The 22,642-nt window shown below is 38.5% G+C and overlaps 1 protein-coding gene across 1 annotated transcript in view; it reads right to left on the reverse strand.

The window, feature by feature from the left end:
• Positions 1-8,683: 8,683 nt before the first annotated feature.
• LOC129244407 (mucin-5AC-like) overlaps positions 8,684-22,642 on the reverse strand; it is a 96,822-nt gene continuing 82,863 nt past the window's right edge. Inside the window, exon 4 of the mRNA XM_054882027.1 lies at positions 8,684-8,770. Within this exon, the coding sequence (XP_054738002.1) occupies positions 8,684-8,770 (87 nt within the window). The remainder of the gene's footprint in view (positions 8,771-22,642) is intronic.

Here is a 22,642-nt window from a genome sequence, read left to right on the forward strand (position 1 = left end):
GTCTTAAAAGCCACCTTAAGAGCTTCAGTTTGGCAGACATCAAATTGGTGAGAGCTGTTGAGCTAGGGACGACAGTGCCATTTGCTGTTATTAAACTTTCTACCCCGTCAAGTATGCTACATCCGCTGTAACACTTCAACCTACTTTCAACTGTGGGAGTATTTGCAGAGCAACCGGTGAGTAATGCTTTCGAAAACTATACACACTATACAGAGTAAGCAGATGCGACCCACTATGCGACTCACGAACAACATTTAATTGAAATAATTACACATTAAGTGCATTAATTATTTTCTCTCGTTCCTGCCACAACAACCCACATTGACCGTTGCGTCTCCTATTTAACTTTCAGTGTGGCACCACTTTGGCGCAACAACAACAAACATTGTAGTGGCAATATCCTCTGTCAAATCAACGACTTTAGCGACACTCCAAGTGCCACGTACACTCTTTGCAAAACTCGATATAAATTTTGTTTAACACACACACATACATACATATATACAACATACAGCTATATGTACATGCATACGTGTAGTATTATTGTTGCTGTTGTTTTAGTACTTGAGTCACCGTAATTATTAATTTAAATGCGGCTGGTCGAATATGGTCCCAACGTTACACGCTGTTGTTGTTATTGTATATCGTTTTTAATGCAAGTGTTGGTGCTACAAAAACGCAAATGAACGCCAAAGCAAAGCCATAACAACAATATTGAAATAGTTTCATATTTACAACATTTATGCGTGTGTGCTGCTGCCGCCTTTTCCATTTTCCTCCCCCTACACATCCCCACATCCTTTGCCGCTTTTGGCATTTGGCATAATTATTAGTCTACGCTACTCTGTACAGTCTAAATCATAATTAAAAATGTATTTAGTTTGTTAAATGAGTATTATAGCGCTACAACTACAACAACACCAATTACTAACCTCTACTTCTTTACTTATACCTCCACACAATGACTGCACCGAAGCCAAGGCGACCGACGATCAACTAACCGGGCCACAATTGCAAGTATATAATTTTTTAACTACTTTTATAATAACTTAAATATATTATAGAAAAAAGTAGTTAATTACGTTAATAATTACATGAGACCCGAGTCGAGTTGACGACTTATTGCGTTACTGAGTGAGTACATAAATATATCAAAGTGCAGGCAGCGGGTGCTGTAGCCGGTGCAGGTTTGGGGAGCTGGTATGCGACAGCGATGGGTGGTTTGGTAGGCTAATAGAATATTAAATTGACCAAATGGTAAACAGTGCCTCCTTCAAAGTGGAAAACAGCAAGTAAGGCAGACAGGCGGAGGCGCCATTAAGTTTTAGTTTCAACACTCATTAAATATTTTTTATCGTTTGTGTTTGGTGAAATTTGTTGTTAGCTTGCAGTGTTTTGCAATTACCAGCGTTTTAGATATAATCAAATTTTACAGAAAACGTTTGGTAGTTTAATGTAAAATCACATCAAAAAATCGAAAAATCCTAAATGGTAGTAATTTAGAATAAACTCTATGGTTGCATTTTTGTAATATTTAATATTTATTAGTAGGGCGGATATAATGACCTAAGAAATTGTTTCCGGTGGTATTTGTCACTTCTACACAGCGCTTTAATTTTGTACTAAATGCTTAAACAGCCTGCGTAATCTGTAGTTTGGGTGTCAGTAATTCTGGTCTACGGACGTGGAAAGCATGTTTGACTTTTAAGACACGTATTTAAAATCTTAATTTTTTTTACAGTTTTAGGAAATGCTTAAATGGTCAACACACGCTGGAGTTCGGCTATGAATCAATGAGTTTTTGATTTGAAAATTGTGGCAATTACGTTAAGCCATAGAAGGCTCCAAAATGTCGAAAGGTATTGTTATTTTGTATTAAATTCTTAAGCGGTATATACACGCTGGAGCCCGACAATCAATTATTGGGCATTTGAGTATCAAATCTGTATAAAGTATATTGACCTCTTGATGATTCTAACTTATAGTTAATGCTGAAGCGCAACAATCAATCATAGTTTTTAAGAAACCAGAGTAGCTTCTGTTCAAATATGAACGAGACGTTATCAATAAAACGGTCCGCGGATGACATATGGCAAAAAATAATAAATTTTTTATTTTTTGGTAGGACTGTTATAAGCTTACATGGCAAATTTCAGCGTGATATGTCACATAGTTTGTTTTCTGTGCTACTGTAAACAAGTCAAGCTCGAGTGTGTTCTTAGAATTCTCTTTTATGACTTCAATTGTGTCAAAATGTTTTCCACGGAGCGGCAACTTGAGCTTGGGAAACAGGAAAAAGTCACATGGAGCCATATCAGGCGAATACGGTGCTTGCGGAACGATATTAACATTATTTTTGTTCAAATAATCGCGAACAAGACGTGATGTGTGACCTGGTGCATTATCGTGATGCAAGAAAAATGACTTGTTGTCCCACAATTCCTTCCTTTTAAGACGAATGTTCTCGCGCAAACGCTTTAAAACGTCTAAATAATATTCAGCGTTAACCGATTTTGCGATTTGTGCGATTTTCAAGCACAATTTCCTTTACTTTTCCGATGTTTTCGTCGTTTACTGATTTTGCTGGACGACGTTCATGAGGCAAGTTTTCAACCGATGTACGGCCCCCTTTGAACGATTTGTACCACTGGAAAACACGTGCACGCGATAGAGTAGAGTCCCCATAGGTTGTCTGCAACATTTTTAAGGCGTCTGAAGCCGAAATTTTGTTGGAATAACAAAATTTCAAACAAATTCTTTGTTCAACTTGAATTTCCATCGTTAAATTCGAAGAACACACTCGAGCTTGACTTGTTTACAGTAGCACAGAAAACAAACTATGTCACATATCACGCTGAAATTTGCCATGTAAGCTTAGAACAGTCCTACCAAAAAACAAAAAATGTATTTTTGCCATATGTCATCCGCGGACCGTTTTATTGATAACGTCTCGTTCATATTTGAGCAGAAGTTATACTTTTTTTGACACATTGACTTCAATTTCGGCATAGTTCAGTTAAAGCGACACTGGTATATAAACGAAGTTATGAAGTTTGGCGGTTGCCCTTTTTTCTAAAATAAAAATCTACAGCATCTTAGAAAACATTTATTTTTCTTTCTTTTCTCGTTGTACAGAGATTTACATTAGCCAGAGCACTTTGTCGAAAGTTCTACTACCTCGTCCGCACTATCACGACAGAGGCGGAGCAGATGTTGATGTCAACTGCAATCTAACCAAAACAAGGGCGGCGTTCGGGCGAATGCATATAGTATGGGCAAGTTCGAAAATCTCCAGACGCTCTAAGCTGCGAATATTTAGCGCATGTGTGAAGTCAGTATTATTGTATGGAAGTGAAACATGGCACGTCTCTAACATAGGGGCTAAATCTTTATCAACAAATGTCTCCGATGCGCTGTGGAGATTAACGCATAACAAACCGATCATATGGCAAATCGAACGCAGAAAGTAGCGATGGATAGGTCACCCGCTTAGAAAACCACCAGACAGCATCACAAAAACGGCACTGGATCGGAACCCGCAAGGGCGCAGAGGTCGCGGTCGAGCAATGAATACTTGGAGAAGTTCGATGTTGGGCGAGCTAGCAGTTGCCGACGCACATGAGACGGCGCAAAAATAACAGCCCAGAACAGTGTACGATGGAAGAGTTCTGTCGAAGCCCTTTGCTTTCCAGCTGAGTGAACAAGGAAATAAATATATAGAACAAAAAAATATATACAAAGAGGAAGAAGCTGTAGTTTAAGTGAGAGCGTGCCGCTATTTGACACAAGGAAAGCCATCTAATTTGAGCAGGTTCTATTAAGCTCAGGGTTGATATATAAATGATTTTGTTAAACACAAAATACTTACACTTTGAATGTGAAGTGGTGAGAAAACCCACAATCGAAAATGATTATTTAAAATAACAACAACACACATCCGGATATATCATTTAAACACAAACACATACAAACATGCACAAACTTTCAAAATACACGCTCCGTGGCTGTGGCACGTTAGACAACTAAAATGCGCTAAATACGTGACACACTCTGCCGCAAACACTAATGTCGCAGTGGCAAGGATGATGATGAAGCAAATAAGCATAAGCAACATACTCATTCATTCACCACAGACACACACACACGAACGCAAACATTCAAGTGGGTAAGTGGCTACATGACAAGGCTGTGGCGTAAACGACGACTTCGGTGGCCAGCGACATGCCACTAAATCATCAACCATTGGAGGGACTGCTACGGCGTAGTGGCGATCATGCGGTGTGGCAGCATGGTTGTAAAATGTTCCACACCACACAGCGCAAACAAACATATTGCCACATATCTTCACACATGCTCGTGTGTCTGCTGTAAGCCATGCCGCGTGCCTGATTATCCTGTGTCGGCATGCAACATTGGCCAAAGGCATCCTTTTTGGCGCGCACTTATCTCGCGCGTCGCGTGGCATCGTTCGTGTTACATCCGCAAACTTGCCACGTATTTTGTCAACAGCGACAAGAGCAATATGCAACAACAAAGCAGCAGAAGCAAATGTTGCTGCGAGGAGAATGCCTCACACACACACACACAGAGATGAGCTTATTGTGCGCTAAAGTGCTTTTTATAGTTAGCTGCAACGATACTCTGACAATTCATATATATTGTATGTGTATGTGTTAGTGTGTGCGTGTTTAGTGAGAGACGGGAGTGTTTTTGTTTTGCCAACAAGTTGATGTTTTCAACGATAATTTTTGCCATTTTTGATGTTTGTCGCGTGCGACAATTTTGTAATGGCCAACAGCAGTAACCGCAGCAGCATTTACAAAGACAATAACAACAAAAATTATGCAGCAGCAATTATAAGTCAACAACAAAAGCCAATTGTTGGGGTCAGCAACGAAGCGCCACTAAAACCAACTATCCTTCTTTTGCATATGTACTTGTGCGTGTGTGTGTGTTGCCTGCCACAATTACTGCTCACAATTTAACCTGTTTGTCGTAATTAATTTACTATTGTTCCAATTTTAATTAGTCAACGACACATAGACACCAAAAGCAACAAAAACAAAGCCCTAGTAGAAGAACACTCCATGTAGCAATAATGTTGCAACAATTGCGCGATGTTCCAAGTAAGTTGTGTGCTCGTTGTATACACATGTGTGTGTGTGTGTGTGAAGCTTAGTTCTGTTGCACGTAGCCCTCAGCGGAAGGACATAGTTAAAGCGGAAGTCGCTGCTAATAGCCGCCCACTTTCCTTTTCTCCCTCTTCTTCACTCTCGCCTTCAGTGGCATCATAATTGTCATCATCATCGCCATTGAAGTCACTATTAGTGGGATTTTTTGCAAAAATTGCCTCTTTAGTGCTTCCTGCTTTGCTGCGTGATGTTGTTGCTACACTAAAACCTTCATGTTGTTACCGTTTTTTAATAAATTAGGCACTTAGTTGCAGCGGCCGCCGTAGCCGAATGGGTTGGTGCGTGACTACATGCGGAATTAACAGAGAGAACGTCGGTTCGAATCTCGGTGAAACACCAAAATTAAGAAAAAGTTGTTTCTAATAGCGGTCGCCGCTCGGTAGGAATGGCAAACCTCCGAGTGTATTTCTGCCATGAAAAAGCTCCTCATAAAAATATCTGCCGTTCGGAGTCGGCTTGAAACTGTAGGTCCCTTCATTTGTGGAAAAGCATCAAGACGCACACCCCAAATAGGAGGAGGAGCTCCGCCAGACACCCAAAAAGGGTGTACGCGCCAATCACGGCCACAAAGGCCGTGAAATAGTCTATTATATGCGACTTATAATTTCTTTCAGGATCACAATTAATCTATAATTCTCAACCAGCTAAAGAGTTTTTTTAAAGACAATATATATATATGTAGTTGCAGACAGGGAGCTGCATACAACTTTACTTGTTACCTTAGGTCTAAATTTTGAATCTGAATACTTTCTGGCAAACTTTAGTCTTTAAAAAAACTCTTTAGCTGGTTGAGAATTATACAATAGATTAATTGTGATCTTGAAAGAAATTATAAGTCGCATATAATAGACTATTTCACGGCCTTTGTGGCCGGAGTATCGTTGAGTTCGTACCTCCCAGCGAGTAGCAACATTTGTGGTCGATCCTCGTCAGACAATGGCAAACTTTCAAGTTGATTCCTGCTATAAAAATGGCTATAATACTCATAAAAACCTTTTGGCGCCCTGACGTGGCATTAACTCTTAGTACTCAATTTGTGGGAGAATATGAACTCGAAATTCAAAAAATGGGTAACAAGCTTGGTCTATTAAGGTTAAGGCTACTGTAGCGGTGTAAAAAATAATCACATTTTGAGATTTGTTTTTCAGCGGAGAAGTAAGCGCCACATGCCATCCCAGCGACGCAACACTCGAATAAGTTAGAGGGAAATTTGACGACTAGACTACCTCAATTATCTTCCGCAATCATGCGACTCGATAGGCGTCAATTATTTTCGTAGATCCACTTAGTTATGCTAACACGCCAACCACTTTCGATGAACTCAAGGCCCACATCTGAGACACTAATGACGGAATAAAGCAAACACATTGGATCTAGTCAACAAAAAATAGGCAGTCCGCTTGAAGCGCTACCAGCGAAGCTTAGATGTCCCTTTGATTTATGTGCTAGTACAGAGATACCTTTTTATTTAAACTTATGTATTTACTCTTCGCTCTTATATGGACACCCTATATAAAGGAAAATTGCTGTTACACGGCTTTTCTTTGCGGATAGATCAAATACAACTACACTAGAATACAAATATTTAAATTTGGCTCCAATATTTTTCTCGATTCAAGATTTTAGAAGAGCAAGATTTTTTCAAAAACGGCGAATATATATATATACTTGAATTTTGTTTTAAAAATATATCGAAAATTTTGATAAATATATTTTCAAAAATATCTTGTGAAAAAAAAATGTAAATAATATTAAAAAAAATATTTTTTTATTCAAAATTTTTGGGGGAAACTGTTTTTTTGCCATTTTTGAAAAGTACTTCCAATCAGATTTTTTTTTTTAATTTTTTTGTATTAATAGCTGAGTCCTGAGTTTCTGCAAGTTTCGATATGGCATCGCCATAATCTTCTTTTTCGAGTTATATTCATTTAGCTTAAATTTCTAATGTGTTCTTGAATTTATTTATGAGAAATATGATTACTTGCTAGGGATCATTCAAACCGATTCTTATGGCAGATTTCCATATATCCTGAAACGAATGTATGAGCGAAAATCGCACATAAATCAGTTGCTTTTTGCATTAACAAAGTTTTCGTATTTTGGTCATACATGAAAGACTTCTACATATTTCTTTAAAACCTCTCTCTAGCATAAACTTGTAAAACTTTGCCACCTTTAACAAATTTTGTAAGCAATCAACCAATACAGTCTATCAATACTCTATATTTCGCAGTAAGTAATTAAATTTCTACAAAAATTTTGTAGCGATCATTTTCGCTTTGCTTAGATAATTTTGTGCTTCATACTCATTATCATTCCTGTAGAATCTGCCATCGCGTGTTATTCATGATTTGCACTTTCTGTATGCTCCTCCAATTTTCCCCATTTCTTTATCTGCTGGAATGTTGTGGCTAATCGATGCAGGCGTAGAGACAGCACCAGCAATAACAACTTCAACTAAAATAAAAAATGATAATAACAACACCGGCACACCCACTTTAGAAGAATTTTATTGCTGGCGCAAGCAAACACTACAAAATAGCTACAGGAATTAAAAATCCAATAATATTATTCTTATTATTATGATAATGGCATGAAACGAAAAAGAAGGCAACTCGAAAAAGAGGGGCATACGCATACGCGCTTTAATGTACAGAGGCGCTCACAATAATAGCGGCTACGGCAGCCGCACAGTTTTATAGCCCACTGAATTTTGGTATAGTCTTATAAAACATTCTCGATGTTTTTTTGTACAGAAAAAAATACGCTCCACTTTAAAAAAAAATGATCAAATCAATTCGAATTTTGAGCACCTTTAAACTCACACGCTCCTTTTTTAATTTGAAAGTGCTACAAAAGTCAGGGCTCACAAAAATTGTGAAATTTTTATGATCACACCATGTCGCACTGCTAATATTTTGAGCGCCTCTGTACGTTTATGTGCTGATTATGTTGGTATGTGCGCGTGTGTGGGTAGAATGGAGCAGGAAAATCAGCATAAAAACGAATTAACGCCGACGGGAAGAATGTAATGCATTTCATGGCAGTGTGTTGTTGTAAACACCAACAACAGACAAAACCAAACATCCTCATACAAGCAGCACAAATCCAAAATGAGTAAAAGATAGATAAAGTAACAACAACAGCAGGTAAGTATTAATAAGCGCAATGTGGCAGGAAGAGTGCTGAGGAAGGATGAAAAAGAGTAAATGAGTTGAACGGTGTGCAAAGCCAAAGGAGTGAGGCAAATAAACAAATAAAAGCGAGCAGCGAAATTATCGTTGCGGCAGCATCGTACAACAGCAATAACAAAGCCAAATATAGAAGAAGCTGTAAGCGTTGCTGTTTTCGCTGCTTAGATGGTGCGCATGCGCCAACGCTACTCGCACAGACACTTGCGTATATATGTATGCATATGTATATATGAATGCGCTCACTAATGCGCATTTGCTGATCTTGTTATTGCAGCGCGTTTATTGTGTTTACTACGTTCAGCTTTTGCGCCCGCCGCCAGTTGTAGCATCCACATCTACGAGTACCTTTTGCAATATGCAGGTATGCGCAGCATTTGTCCATAGCTATAATCACGCGTTAAATTAATGAGTTGAAATGCTATTTTTGGCTTAAATATTAAAATTGCAATTTGTACAACAGCAAAAAGGGCAACAACAATGCATATGCCACATGCAAGTGTGAACTACGCTTGTGTGTGTGCGCGCGAATTATAAATTTATGGAACAAGCAAGCGTTGGCGTTGCCAGTTTAGCTTAAGTAGCAGCGATATAAACAATACCAACACCAACAGCCGACGCACGTAGCGGCAGAGACCAGAGCAGAGCTTGTGTGTCAGCAGCGAGCATACGTGAGGATATTAAAAACGTTGCAAACAACTTAGAAAACACATTTAATTCCAATTGGCCGCCGGCAGCAGTATTGTTGTTGTGCTTGCTTGTTTTTACATTTTTAATTGTTGTTTCTTTTGTTATTATTCGCCGTTGACTGTTGCCATAAATTGTATTTACTAGCATAGCAGCGCATGCTGTCCGGCGATGCTTTGTTGTTGCTTCACTTTTGTAGTATTTCTTATACTGCTTATTTTACAGTTGTTGTTGTTTTTGTTATTCTTGCCTTTAAACGTGTCTTCTAGTCGTTCGACTAACACCACTCGTGGCTAACTAATTATTAACGTTTGCTAAATGAAGCGACCCGGCACACATAAGCCCAGCAATTCGCTTATAAATTTTTCTATGCAGACAGCAGAGCGGGGCGGGGCAGTGCAGAGTCAGCTCAGCCAGTCAGCTAGCCAACAAGTATTCCCATTCTAAACCTACATCAAGTCAATAGTCAAACTATACTCCGCCGCAGAGTTAACTTCGCGGCTGCTCTGCAATTCGTTTGCCCCCCTTTCGTCTGCCACTCCCTCGCTTTGCTCCGTCTCGTGGTGTTGCAGCTTGTATTGCATGACAGCCAATTTAATGCGCTGACTTAAATGCGCTTAACATTTTTGCTCTCCCTTCGTGCTGCGTTCCCATTGCAGGCGGACACACAAACAAACATTCATTGAATTTTTATTTTTTTTTTATGCTTTACTTTTGAATTTTCTCTTTTCCTTTTAATTTCTTTGCTATTTATTTGCACATTTTTTGACGGATTTTCTTGCTCTGCTAATGCACTCCCGGCACTCACTTCATGTGGGGTCAATTACTTTGACAGTTAAAATTGAAGAGCGGCTAGGGACTACGAGAGAGAGTGCGCGCGCTTGTGGAATATAGGCGTTGCAGGGTGTGAGAAGATATACGAACTGGAATAGGATTGCTAGGTATTTTAAATAATTTACGAGTAAGTTACAAAATCTAAACTGAATGCAAAATGTCTTCGTTTAATTCTCTAAAAAGTGTCCTTCTCAAAAATTATATGAATTTCGAGAATATCAGATGCGAATAATAAATAATAAAATTGTCAAACATCAACGCACTACTTAAACCTTGCACCCTATCATATCGAAATTTAATGGTCTATAAAACTACATATCCGATTTTTTTTTTTAAATTCTGAGTTAAAATTTGAAATTTCCATAAAAATTCGCCGATTTTTTACAAATTGTATACATAGTTGGAAACTCTGCTTCATGTAGTTTTTATTGTAAAAGGTTTTCCAATTACAGGTGTTATTTTGGAATAGATTGCGCTATCGACAGATAATTAACGATTTTTTATGGCCAGAATTGGATGGTATTGATCCGGACAACGTTTATTTTCAACAAGACGGCGCTACGTGCCACACAAGCATCGAAACCATTGATCTTTTACGGGAAAAGTTTCCGGACCGTATTATCTCTCGAAGAGGTGATCTCAATTGGCCACCGAGATTTTGTGATTTAACACCTTGTGACTTAATTCTTTGGGGCAACGTGCAAGAGAAGGTCTACGCTAACAGCCCAGGATCAAAGATGGAATTCGTGAAAAGGATATTGTCCTGTAAGCGTGGTCGTAGTGGTCATTTGTTTGATGTTATTTTCCACTATTAACGGCATACCTTCCTCTTTATAATGAAATAAACATCCGATCATTTATATTAAAAAATTGCATTTTTCTTTGAATATCAATATAACACGTCTTATTGGAAAACCCTTTAGAATATGTAGTATTTATAAAGAAATAATTTAAATTATAAAGGGAATAAATAAATAGTAAAAACTTATCATTATGTGGTGTACACTTTCTTTTGACGCTCAGAGCAGGATATCATCTGAGTACTTTTTGAACGGGCTGACACAATTTAAAAATCACTACCACTACCAAATTTGATCAAACTTGCCTATTTTCCAGAAAATGTCAATTGTCTTATGGCAACCCTATTAACATTGTAGCGTTAATATGCAGCAGCAATAGTAGCAGCAGCCAGTTGGGTGTTTGCATTGCATGTATTTGTGAAATGAAGCGTTTAATTGCAATACCAACTGCAAAAATAGCAGCAACAGCAACAAAAGGAAAAATAAGGGAAACAACATATGCCACGACACTAATAACAATCAGTACCAAACTTTGATGTTATACGTACATACAAATATACAAACTTCTAGAAAATGAGAAAGAAGTGCACAACGCCTACACACACACACGTGTATATATATGTACATGTCGATGTGGACGCATTTGAAATAGAAGGAAGTGAGTGTATAAATCATGAAAAATCGAGTTGCAAATGCATCAGTGTGTGTATGTATTTGTAAGTAAATAGACGTATATTGTAATCAAAGTGTGTTGGCCTTAATTGCAAATGAAAATCAATTGAAGGCAGCGCGCTAAGTAGTTTTTAATTTATATATTCGTACGGGTACTAGTACGGGTAGCAGAAAACGTAAACCCGTATTTGAAAAATAAATGAGTAATAATTTGAATAAGTTAATATAATGTACCTATGTATGTATGTATGTGCATATTACTTGAAGTGACATATTTCACTTATATAAATATGGCTAGTTTAATAGAACACAAACGCTCAGATCCGCGAATTTTTCAGGGTAACAGAAAGTATCTACTTTATGAGATGGTAAAATCGATTGAAATGGCGCCTTATATGAAGGAAAAATAGCTCGTTCTTGATTGTTAACCCAACAATAATAAAAATCTAGAATAATCAAGGTCTAATTACTATTTAATAATCCGGAAATTTTCTTAACTGAAGAGTAGGTTAAGTTAAGTTGGACAACCTATTCGAATCGGTGGTCACAGAACCCACAACTAACTCTCCCGACGAAACTGTGTCTTAACTATGTAGACCTTCGAAGAAGTAGTTCCACGGAAATATGAAGCGCATTTTTCGAAAGTGCGAACAATCGGGTTGAACGTACTCTACTTCTTCCTTTTCTCTACATTACCAATGGCGGAAAGTCGAACCTGGCTGCAATATGGGCAATAATACAGCTGTATTTGGTGTTTAAATTCTCACTGGGATTCCGTGGTCTTCGTTTATCGAGCCCTGGACTTGGTAGCTGCTCAACTTGTGAAGAAAGGAATTCTAAAGCAGCTTGAATGTTTGAACTCATTTCACCAACTCTCCCCTTAGAACTTTTCCTAGCGCGATCGCCTTCTTCGTCATTTTCCGGTGCTCCGGTATGTCTTGACACTTGGTGCAGAATGATGACACGATTTCGCCAAAATAGTAAGGCGAGATAGTGTAGTAGGCTGACAGTCTGTGCTCTTTTCTCAATGAGGGTTGCACCAGAAGATAGAACGCGCGGCCTTACTGGAAGTACGTTTGGTTTTCCATTAATTTCAACAATAGATTAGAGATTCAAAAATAGTGCCAAATTCGCAAAATCAAAAAATTAAAATTTAAGTTTGCTAGAAATTTGACTCGAAAATCGTGTGTCACAAGAGTGTCCACGTCTAAGAGAACCATCCATACAAACCGTTAGCAAAAAAAAATCTTTTAAATCAACACTATGTGCACTTTCTCAGCCAGAATTCAATGGACTATTCAACTGCATATCCAAAATTACTTTTACGAAATTTTTTGGCATTTTTTTACATGTTTTTGTTAATTGCACAAAGCTTGAAACTTATTTATATGGCCATTATAGGAAAATTAACTGTGTTTTCACACAAAAATTATTAGATTAAGTAATAAACAAATAAATTGTGACAACTTTTCAATAAGTTCTACTACTTTACTGACTTAACGCAGTGTACATTGATAACGAAATTTAGGAACGGTGTTAAAGCACGCGGAGTGGGACTCTTAAAAAATAGGCAGGGGGAGTTTTTACTACTTTTAACTCTAAACAACAGAGTATCACAACTGGTATCACTGCTCGGGTCTCCACCAATCAACTGATGGTGATAACTTCCTTTGTCGTTGAGAGTTAACTAAATTAGTTGGTCATTGCCCAGTTTAGTAATGAAATGTAATTTTTCAATACTTCAATCTCCCGCTGTCAGTTGCTAAGTGTTTTTGCTTAATTACAGGAATTCTATGTAAGTACATTAAAAAATCCAATTAATTTCTAGGCAAATAAAATTCTTTAAAAGGAAAAGAATGGCAATTCCAGACACGCACACGCACGCACGCAAATGCAAATGTCAAATTTTCACAAATTGACATATGTGGCTCATTTAAGCCGCACAAAACATGCAAAACATACACAAATAATGGCAACAATAAACCAAACAGCAACTACAACAAGCAACCGGTTCCCTCAGTCTGTACGTATTTTTATTGACATGACTAGTATGCCTTCGTCCCTGCGACCCTTCGACAGTCGCCACAGCTCAGCCAACTCCAGACAGACAGACCAGCTGGCCCAGCCCGCCCTAGGCAACGCAGTACACCCGCACAACAACGGCCAGCAAATCCGCTTCGCACTCACGTACCAAATGCAAACTACAACAACAGCAATGCAAAACCTCAAGAACATACTCGTACATAAATTCGTATGAAATTCAATAAAAACAACAACAGCAACAACATGAATGTTCATGGCTTTTAATGTGCAACCAAATGTCTTCGGCAAACTACAACTTCGTACTGCCACTACTACTCTTCTTGCCTTTGAGCACTTGGGCTTCTTAGCCATTTAGTTCGACTATTGCGCCTTGCACATGTATGTATGTGTTTGTACATATTCCTGCCAGCTTTTTAAGACAATAAAAACGCATTTAATGTGTTACAACAACAAATTGCCTGCAGTCGTCAGGACAGACCACTGCTTGTAGGCTGCAGCTGGACGATGGATTGATGGACGCATGCGCGACGCGTCCGAATGACTAAGCAGACTGACGGACTGACTGATGTATTGATTGTCCGACTGGCTGTCTGAGTGACGCACTGTTTTGGCTGATTTCACCGATTTCTCTGCTAGGCCGTCCATTCATTGGCTGAGTTCGAGCTATGTTCGGTTGGTTGTCTGCGGTTGTGTGCAACCAGGAACTGTCTCATGACGCAGTTTAGGAGCGAACGCATGATTTTACGTCGTCTGCAATATTTACGGCGTGTTTTGCCGGCTTTACAAGAGAATTGTATTTCGATTGAGAATTACGACAGAATTGAAAATTTAATTGAGCGACTTGACAGGGCTTCACTAATTTTTATTTCTGCTACAGTTATATCCGTAATTATTTGTCAAAAAATAAGTATCGAGACAAATTGGGTAAGAGGTTTTACACAGAGGTTTTATTGGTTAGAAAACGGAAATATAGACTTCATTTTATTTAAAGAACACTGAAATTGCTGGTACTCCATACTTTGCTTCGAATTAAAGTAAACTTACATAGATATTGTGTACCGCGAAACTAGGAAGCAGACTAGTGCGCAAAAAAAGAGCCTGAGGTGAAATTTGAGGAACCGAGTACAGGTATACAAGCCACCCCAATACTGTTTCTCTCGCAAATTGAAAAGCACGCCAGAGCGGTCACCAGCAATTGCTAGACTAGTCTGCGAACATGCAGAATATTGCATTCGCTTTCGCCCACATTCGATGGAGGAGAATAAGGATGTTATAGAAGCTCTCTGAGGGGTACAAAAATATATGGCTTTTGTTGCGAGAATACTAATAGCTCATATGTCCGTCATATTCAAAGCCCCTCACAACGATTTCTGAAGAATCTCAAGAGATAAGGCAGAGGAAGTCTATTCTGAACCTTCGGTGTGAATAACCCGTACTTTAAAGAATTTGTTTTTGATTTCTGTAGCCTAATGCTTGAAGGATGATGACAGTTTGGTCACAGTTTTGTTGGGAAGACAGATCAGATCGGCCAAAAGATCAGGACGGTTTGGAGACATGTAGGTAAACTTATAGAGAAATCTTCTTTTGGATATCATAGCGTGGCTCTCTGGTCACTGAGTGAACTATACTGATATCTGAAAAACAACCAAGTGTCAACAGACAGAAAAGAAGAGAGCTACGGGCCTTGATAGGACTGATCGTGTTAATCGGCGCCTATGAGAAACACGAAGTGGAGCCAGTTTCATCCTCTATCTCCGACAGCATATACCGCATTGAATACTTTCAGCGATGGAACGTAAGACATCTGGACAGCGGGATGTTTATTTGCTGCATTTCGTCAGCGTTGCTCTAAATTCTTTGAAGCTCATGAATTCATAGTCTGCAATATTTCCCACTATCAATACGCAAATAAATCGTGCACAGAAACCTAATTTGGATTACTCTATCAACTTCATTGGAGGTTGTCGTATTTCGTGGTTTTGCCCCATGCACAGGACAGAACTTTACGGCTCAATTAAAAATCCAGCTGCTTTAAACGGCCCACCTAGTTGCTTCATTTCTTTATCCAGTTTAGAAAAGTTGGAAGTAATAATGTGATTGTTGAGGTGAATGATGCCAATATCGTCTTTTATAAACCGTTAATCCAGTAAACATAAAATAATTAGCTCCTACGGTTTCGTAATCAGCTCTTACTTGAACTTTTCTATGGCAGATGTGAATAGCTTTAAGATTTGCGGAATGAAAAAAAAAACTTGTATATCCCATTTTCGCCCACTTAATATTTTCTAACCCTTTGGCAACCATTGAGCCATTTCGAAGTCAAAAGTAATTAAATAGGAGTACCACTAATGGCACCAACAATAATAGCAAGAAAAAACAGTAAATTTATTTCCACTCAAGCCACTGAATTATCGCCGGTACTCGTATGCAACGTTAAAGCGCCACAGCTTGTTGCAGCCCGAAATGTGTGCCGCAGTCGACCGCCAAGTTGCTGCGAGTTGCAAGTTTAGTAATGAGTAATGCGCCACATGAACGCATGATCACTTACAGCAACAGCAACAGCAACATCAAATGCATGCAGGTATACATTAAGAGTAGCAACACACGGTTTGTCCAATAACAACAACAATGCAGTGCATACATTTAATAATGACAATCGACCAAAAGTCACAAACTAGAAAATCCAGCTGCAATTTTAGCCGCGGCAAAGCATTAAGCCAAATGATCTGCCACCAAGCAACAACAGCGTCGACAAATGCAACAACCAACCAACTAAATACATGCAACAAACATAGCTACATTCATATAATGTGACCAAATGTATAACAACAAAAGCAACAAAAAACGCTAACTCATTTCCCTCCTGCCACCAAAAGGCTGCTGATGGTGCTGCTGTGGCAGCCAGCTGCGGAGCTGAACATGCCACTTTACTACTAATTACAAATGAGTACAGGCAACATAAACAGGCCAACAAATAAAGCAAAATCGCACAACAACAACCATAACAATAATAACGATGAAAATTAATGAAAAAAAGTAGCAACTAAAATTTATTTGTATTTGCGTTCAAGCAAAGTCACACGACGTGGCATGCCGCAACGAGTTGACGCGGATGGTGTGCGGCAGGGGATAGCTCAATTAAACAGGGCGCAAATCCTGTTTCGTCGTGAAGTTTAACGCAACGTTGCAAAAGGAGATTTCGAAAAGAAAAAGGAGAGAATTAAGTCCCAGAAATTTTTATGCTATTCATCATCGCTAGTCCGCGCTGTGACCATTAATGCACACTCCCTCCTTGCCACGACGCCAAACTGACTTTTGCGCTGTTGTTTGTTATGCTATTTTTGCGAACGATCTCTTTTACCGCGCTCTTCTCGGTTGCACTTTTCAAGGCTTAACTCGAGCGTTTATAGATTGTATTTGTTTTCGTTGTGCTTTTTTTATTTATTTTTTCCTCCTTTCATTACTTAAAGCTGTGCAAACATTGATTGGTTGCCCCCCACTAATGCGCTACGGCAATTGAGCGACCGACTCGCCTGTAGAGTGCGCGACCAGCGGACAAAACGAGTGTCTGACCGATCAGCGAATGTAGCAAAATGAGCGAATGAAACGCTCGATTGGTTTGGTTGCGATTACTTCGAGGAGGAGAATAAGCCCTTAGCGGAAAGCCCTGCCACTTACCAATTATCATAGCCCTGTATCTTGTAAATTAAAGTCTCAAAATATGTTCATATGTAAGCTAATAACTCTGCATAGAAAGCTGCGATTTCAAGCTAGTCTCTCCCGTGAGGTTTTCCTTACCCTAAATCGCATAAACTTACAAGGGAAGTGCGCCTACAAACCAAAATATGTGAAAAAACCATAAAATAAATTTTCAAACTGCAACAAATCAGAACCAACACAACTGATTGAAGCATTATTTGTATGCTGTGAAGCTTTAAAATATTTCATTTCACTCTGCATTAATCAAATTTGTTAATTATATTCTATTATTGTTAACATTTTGAAAATGAAAAGTACATTTATTCTTGCTGTTCAGGTAAACGGTATGAGCAGGAATAAATAGGCAAAACAAAAATGAAAAATGTATGAGTGCTCTGATTTCTATATCTCCTAAAGGCACAAAGCCAGCGCAACCAGGTATTTTCTAGTACCATGTATAATATATATGGTACAACTGGGTCAGAGCTCTTCCTTCACTTCAAACCTTGGCTTGTCAGGTCCAGGTCCAGGTCCAGTTTGCTGCGGAAATTTATTGCTTTTGTTGAAAGTTTAAAATAATTATCAGCTACATGTCTGGCAATAGCCGATTTTTTCCTTGAAATATTTTTTTTTTTTTAAGTTTTTACACCATTTTGCGGCGCCGCTCTTTTCCTACTGACCACACTTGTTCAAATATCCTCTTCAACATTGGCCGCTACACTACGCCGCTGCCACAAAATCCAGTTTGTTCTGCACCCCTGCGCACATTTGCTTACTCACACTCTACATACTCCGTTTTTATTACTTTTATTACTCTTTTCGTACGTACGTTTGGTAGTAATATTTAGCCTCTAGCTGAGTTGCCTTGTTATTGTTGCTTTTATAATTGTTATAGCTATGTATAATTGCAGGTTTTTAAGTTGCAAATATATTTCCTTCTGCCCATACAGAAATGAATTTTTGTGAGCATTTGCTATTCTTATTTTGTTGTTTGGCTTTGGCTTTTCTATTTAGTTTCCAGCGGGGGTTTTCTTGCATTCATTTTTTGTCATTGGCTGACCAAAAATAGCGAACCGCACATTTAAATTGTTTACCCAAAAGGTATGACTAACAATTAGGTATTGGCACGGAAATGCAGACACAGAATGTTTTTTATGGTCAGCAACCACCACGAAGATATCAGTTGGGTTAATGTTTCGATTGGCGATTAGTGGCAGTTGTAGTTGTAATTGGTATATTGCAGGCGATCAGATGGAATGCTGAGGGGCTGGTGGCGAGTTTTGGCGGCGTTGACGGTACTGACGGTGACGATTGCGATAAAAATGTGTCTTGTGCTTAATTGCAAAGCGCTCAATTATCGGCAATTAATTAGCGGCCTATGCTTATTTATGTATGTATGTACATTTATATGTTGTGCGTGTATGTATGAGCGTAAAGACTCAAATAGATATAAACATCTTTGTGTGTGAAGACCCAGTTAGCGTCTTGGAGAAATTTTTGACAGCTGAGAATGAGCGTAGACGATTTATTTGTCTCTTTTTCTTATTTTCGAAAGAAAACAGTTTCAAAAATTTTTATTTGCTGGAGCTCCCGTTCGAGCTGGACCAACTGATCATATGTTTCCTCCTTTTTCCTTTGTGCAACACCATTTAAAGACGTGCCCTGTCAGTCCTCCCAGCAGCCTTTAAGCGCCCCTATTATTACCTACTGGTTAGGATTTAATTGCATTATTACTTTCTTACTTGCATGAAATGTGCCATATCTTTTCCTATATACCTTCTACTCAAATATGAACGAGAGGTTATCAATAAAACGGTCCGCGGATGACATATGGCAAAAATAAATTTTTTATTTTTTGGTAGGACTGTTATAAGCTTACATGGCAAATTTCAGCGTGATATGTCACATAGTTTGTTTTCTGTGCTACTGTAAACAAGTCAAGCTCGAGTGTGTTCTTCGAATTCTCTTTTATGACTTCAATTGTGTCAAAATGTTTTCCACGGAGCGGCAACTTGAGCTTGGGAAACAGGAAAAAGTCACATGGAGCCATATCAGGCGAATACGGTGCTTGCGGAACGATATTAACATTATTTTTGTTCAAATAATCGCGAACAAGACGTGATGTGTGACCTGGTGCATTATCGTGATGCAACAACCATGACTTGTTGTCCCACAATTCCTTCCTTTTAAGACGAATGTTCTCGCGCAAACGCTTTAACACGTCCAAATAATATTCAGCGTTAACCGATTTTGCGATTTGTGCGATTTTCAAGCACAATTTCCTTTACTTTTACGATGGTTTCGTCGTTTACTGATTTTGCTGGACGACGTTCATGAGGCAAGTTTTCAACCGATGTACGGCCCCCTTTGAACGATTTGTACCACTGGAAAACACGTGCACGCGATAGAGCAGAGTCCCCATAGGTTGTCTGCAACATTTTTAAGGCGTCTGAAGCCGAAATTTTGTTGGAATAACAAAATTTCAAACAAATTCTTTGAATTTTCATCGTTAAATTCGAAGAACACACTCGAGCTTGACTTGTTTACAGGAGCACAGAAAACAAACTATGTGACATATCACGCTGAAATTTGGCATGTAAGCTTATAACAGTCCTACCAAAACATAAAAAATTTATTTTTGCCATATGTCATCCGCGGACCGTTTTATTGATACCGTCTCGTTCATATTTGAGTAGAAGGTATTCTTTCTTTTTGTATTCAAAATATATTCAGAAAATTCAAAGTTTATTCTCCAAAAGTGATATTATCGCCCTCAAAGCACTGCTCATTAACTGCAACGCACTTATGCCAGCGCTTGGTTCAGCTCTCGAAACAATTCTGGATCTCAATTTTCGATATAGCCATCGGAGCCCTCTTCGATGCTTCAATTACTTCCTTACGGCTGTTAAAACGCGTTATGCGTAGTCATTTTTGACTCTGTCAAACAGAAAGAAATCGCAGGCAGACGTATCAGGTGAATTCGATGGCTGTTGGAACCATTATTCGGAGCACTCCACTCACTCGCCTGATGTCTGCATTGCTTGTCGTATGTATGAACCCACGTTTCATCTCCAGTAATAGTGCATTTGATGATTATTGGGTCGGATTCAGCTTTGGAAATCATGTCTATGGCGATACCAACGTGGGAGCTTTTTTGCATGAAATTCAGGTACTTTCGGACCAACTTTAGTGCATTACTCTGCATACCCAAATCATTGTGTTATGAGAAATTTTAAGTCGCGTTGTGCATTTAACGGATATTGTTTTTCTTGCATAAATGTCATAGCCTACAAAAATATAGCGAAACAAAAAAATCATTTCGACAAATTTAGATGCGTTTTATTTATTAAAAAACTGCGACCTTATTGGGTTATCCTATATTTCCTAAGCTTTGTGTTCGGTAAAATTCGTAGAGTGGTAGATTGTCTGTGCTATTGGAACGGACTTATTTCCTCCTAACGAAATTTTCTTGCTAGAATACGCCAAGACCAGTTATGCCGCAGTCATTAGAATTTATAGAGAATTATCGTAAATCTGTTCTCAAACCCGTCAGATGCGCAGGACAAGGCTAAATTCAAATCATTGCTAAATGAGTTCTTAGCTCAGCCTGTATTCTCATGTATTTATAATTTGTTCTGCCTTCCTATAATTCATTTATTGATGATAATTTTTTTTGCGATTACGACACTCTTACAACGAACGAGTGATTTGTGTTTGGTACTGGTTTATGAGTATAGAAGCACCACTAATATTTAAGGTGTGCAAAGTTTCCCGTCGACAAATATTGTAAAACTCTACGATGCTAAGCTACCCCTAAACACTATAAATATTAGCGAACTTAACAGAATTAATCTACTCTCTCACATACATCCCCATACTACTTATGGTTACACAATTTCTACTTAATCTACTCAAGTTCTAGGCTCCTCTATCCAGAGAAGTCTCTTATAAAAAGTTAGCCAATACTACTAAATAAATGTTTATAAAATTAAAAGTTAATCGTTCTTTTGTGGTTTTTGCATTTTTTGCTGAAATGAAAATTATGGCTGCGCAGGTACAGTGGATATGAAAAAACTGGCAATGCGAGCATAACCAAGACTTAATAATCAACTAAAATGACTTCATAACAAAATAGTAGATAATTGTATGATTAATTAAATAATTAAGCGAAGGCTAACAACAAATAAGGCAATTCATGCGGCTTGGCATACGAGCATCTATGTATGTATGTATGTGCGTGCAGTGTGTCTGTGCATGTGACATAGGTGCAAAGGCTTAATATCTTTGCAATGCCACGCAAGCATTTAGTTAGAATTTATATTAATTCGAGATTATTAAATGCAATTTTTCACTGCAAGTGATTAGTTAAATAAATATTAATTGCGCCTCACCAAACGAGACTCTAGAGCGGAGCGAACTTCAGGCGTCGATTTTTGAGTGCAGTGTGTCAGATTAATGAGTTCAGCTACAAATCAATTGAGGGGCATGCGCTCAAGACAAAAATTACTTCAATCGTTTTATATGAAATGCATAAATAAAAAAATGTACCTATACAAAAACAGAGGCAAAAATGGTTTTTTTCTTATGTATGTCTGAACATATGTAGGATTATGTTAAAAAAGTGAAACAGCAGATTGTTCCAGATAATTTTTTCGCTGCAACCACTGCACGTTTTGCCAGTCCTGCTGGCCAAATGTTATTGTTGTTCGCACTTCCACGTCAGCTAAGCTAAGCTAAGTAAGTATGTAGTTCCGAAGCCAGCCGAGGAGCCAAGCCAAATTAGTAGCCAAAACTCGCGCGACCATTTCAAGAAAAAATGAAAAGAAAAAATCTGCAGTGTCCCAATTTTGCGCGCAGGCTGCGACCGCGACTCGAAATAACAATTAAAAAATGTTAACAAATAACAAAAAGCGCCAATAACAACGAAGCGAACAAACAAATGAGCCCAACACCAACTATCAAAAGAAAAAGCAACAACTACGAGTGGAGCATTGAATGTATAGTGGTAAAAATTGGAACCAAAAGTAACCAAATAACTGCAACTGTCAGCAATAAATAAAATTCGCATGTCCTCGAAACCAAATGGTCAGATGGCTTTATACTCGTATAAATGTCTATAGAGGTACGGATGTGTATGAGTTTTTCTGTAGCACTGCAAGAAAAATAATAATGCGCCGTTAGTAGCGTTGAGGAGTGGGTGGCGACGGGTGTTCGGCAAATGCGCACATAACTTTCGCAGAAATCAGCGATTCAACGACACAACAACACAGAATGAATTCACATAATGCACCAAAAAAGTTATTTAGACGAAAAGGTGCCAGCCAACGACGCTATTGAACGAATAATGAGCAGGCCATGTTGGGGATTTGACAGTGACATACGAGTACCGTACAATGGCAATTTATAACTAAGAAAAGAAAAATTATAGGTAAGAACTGAAAATGATATAGTACAAAGAAAAAAAAATAAAAATTAAACAATTATATATATAGGTGTATAATTGGCGCGTACACCCTTTTTGGGT

The sequence above is a fragment of the Anastrepha obliqua genome, chromosome 4 (genome assembly GCF_027943255.1).
Source record: "Anastrepha obliqua isolate idAnaObli1 chromosome 4, idAnaObli1_1.0, whole genome shotgun sequence".
NCBI lineage: Eukaryota > Metazoa > Arthropoda > Insecta > Diptera > Tephritidae > Anastrepha > Anastrepha obliqua.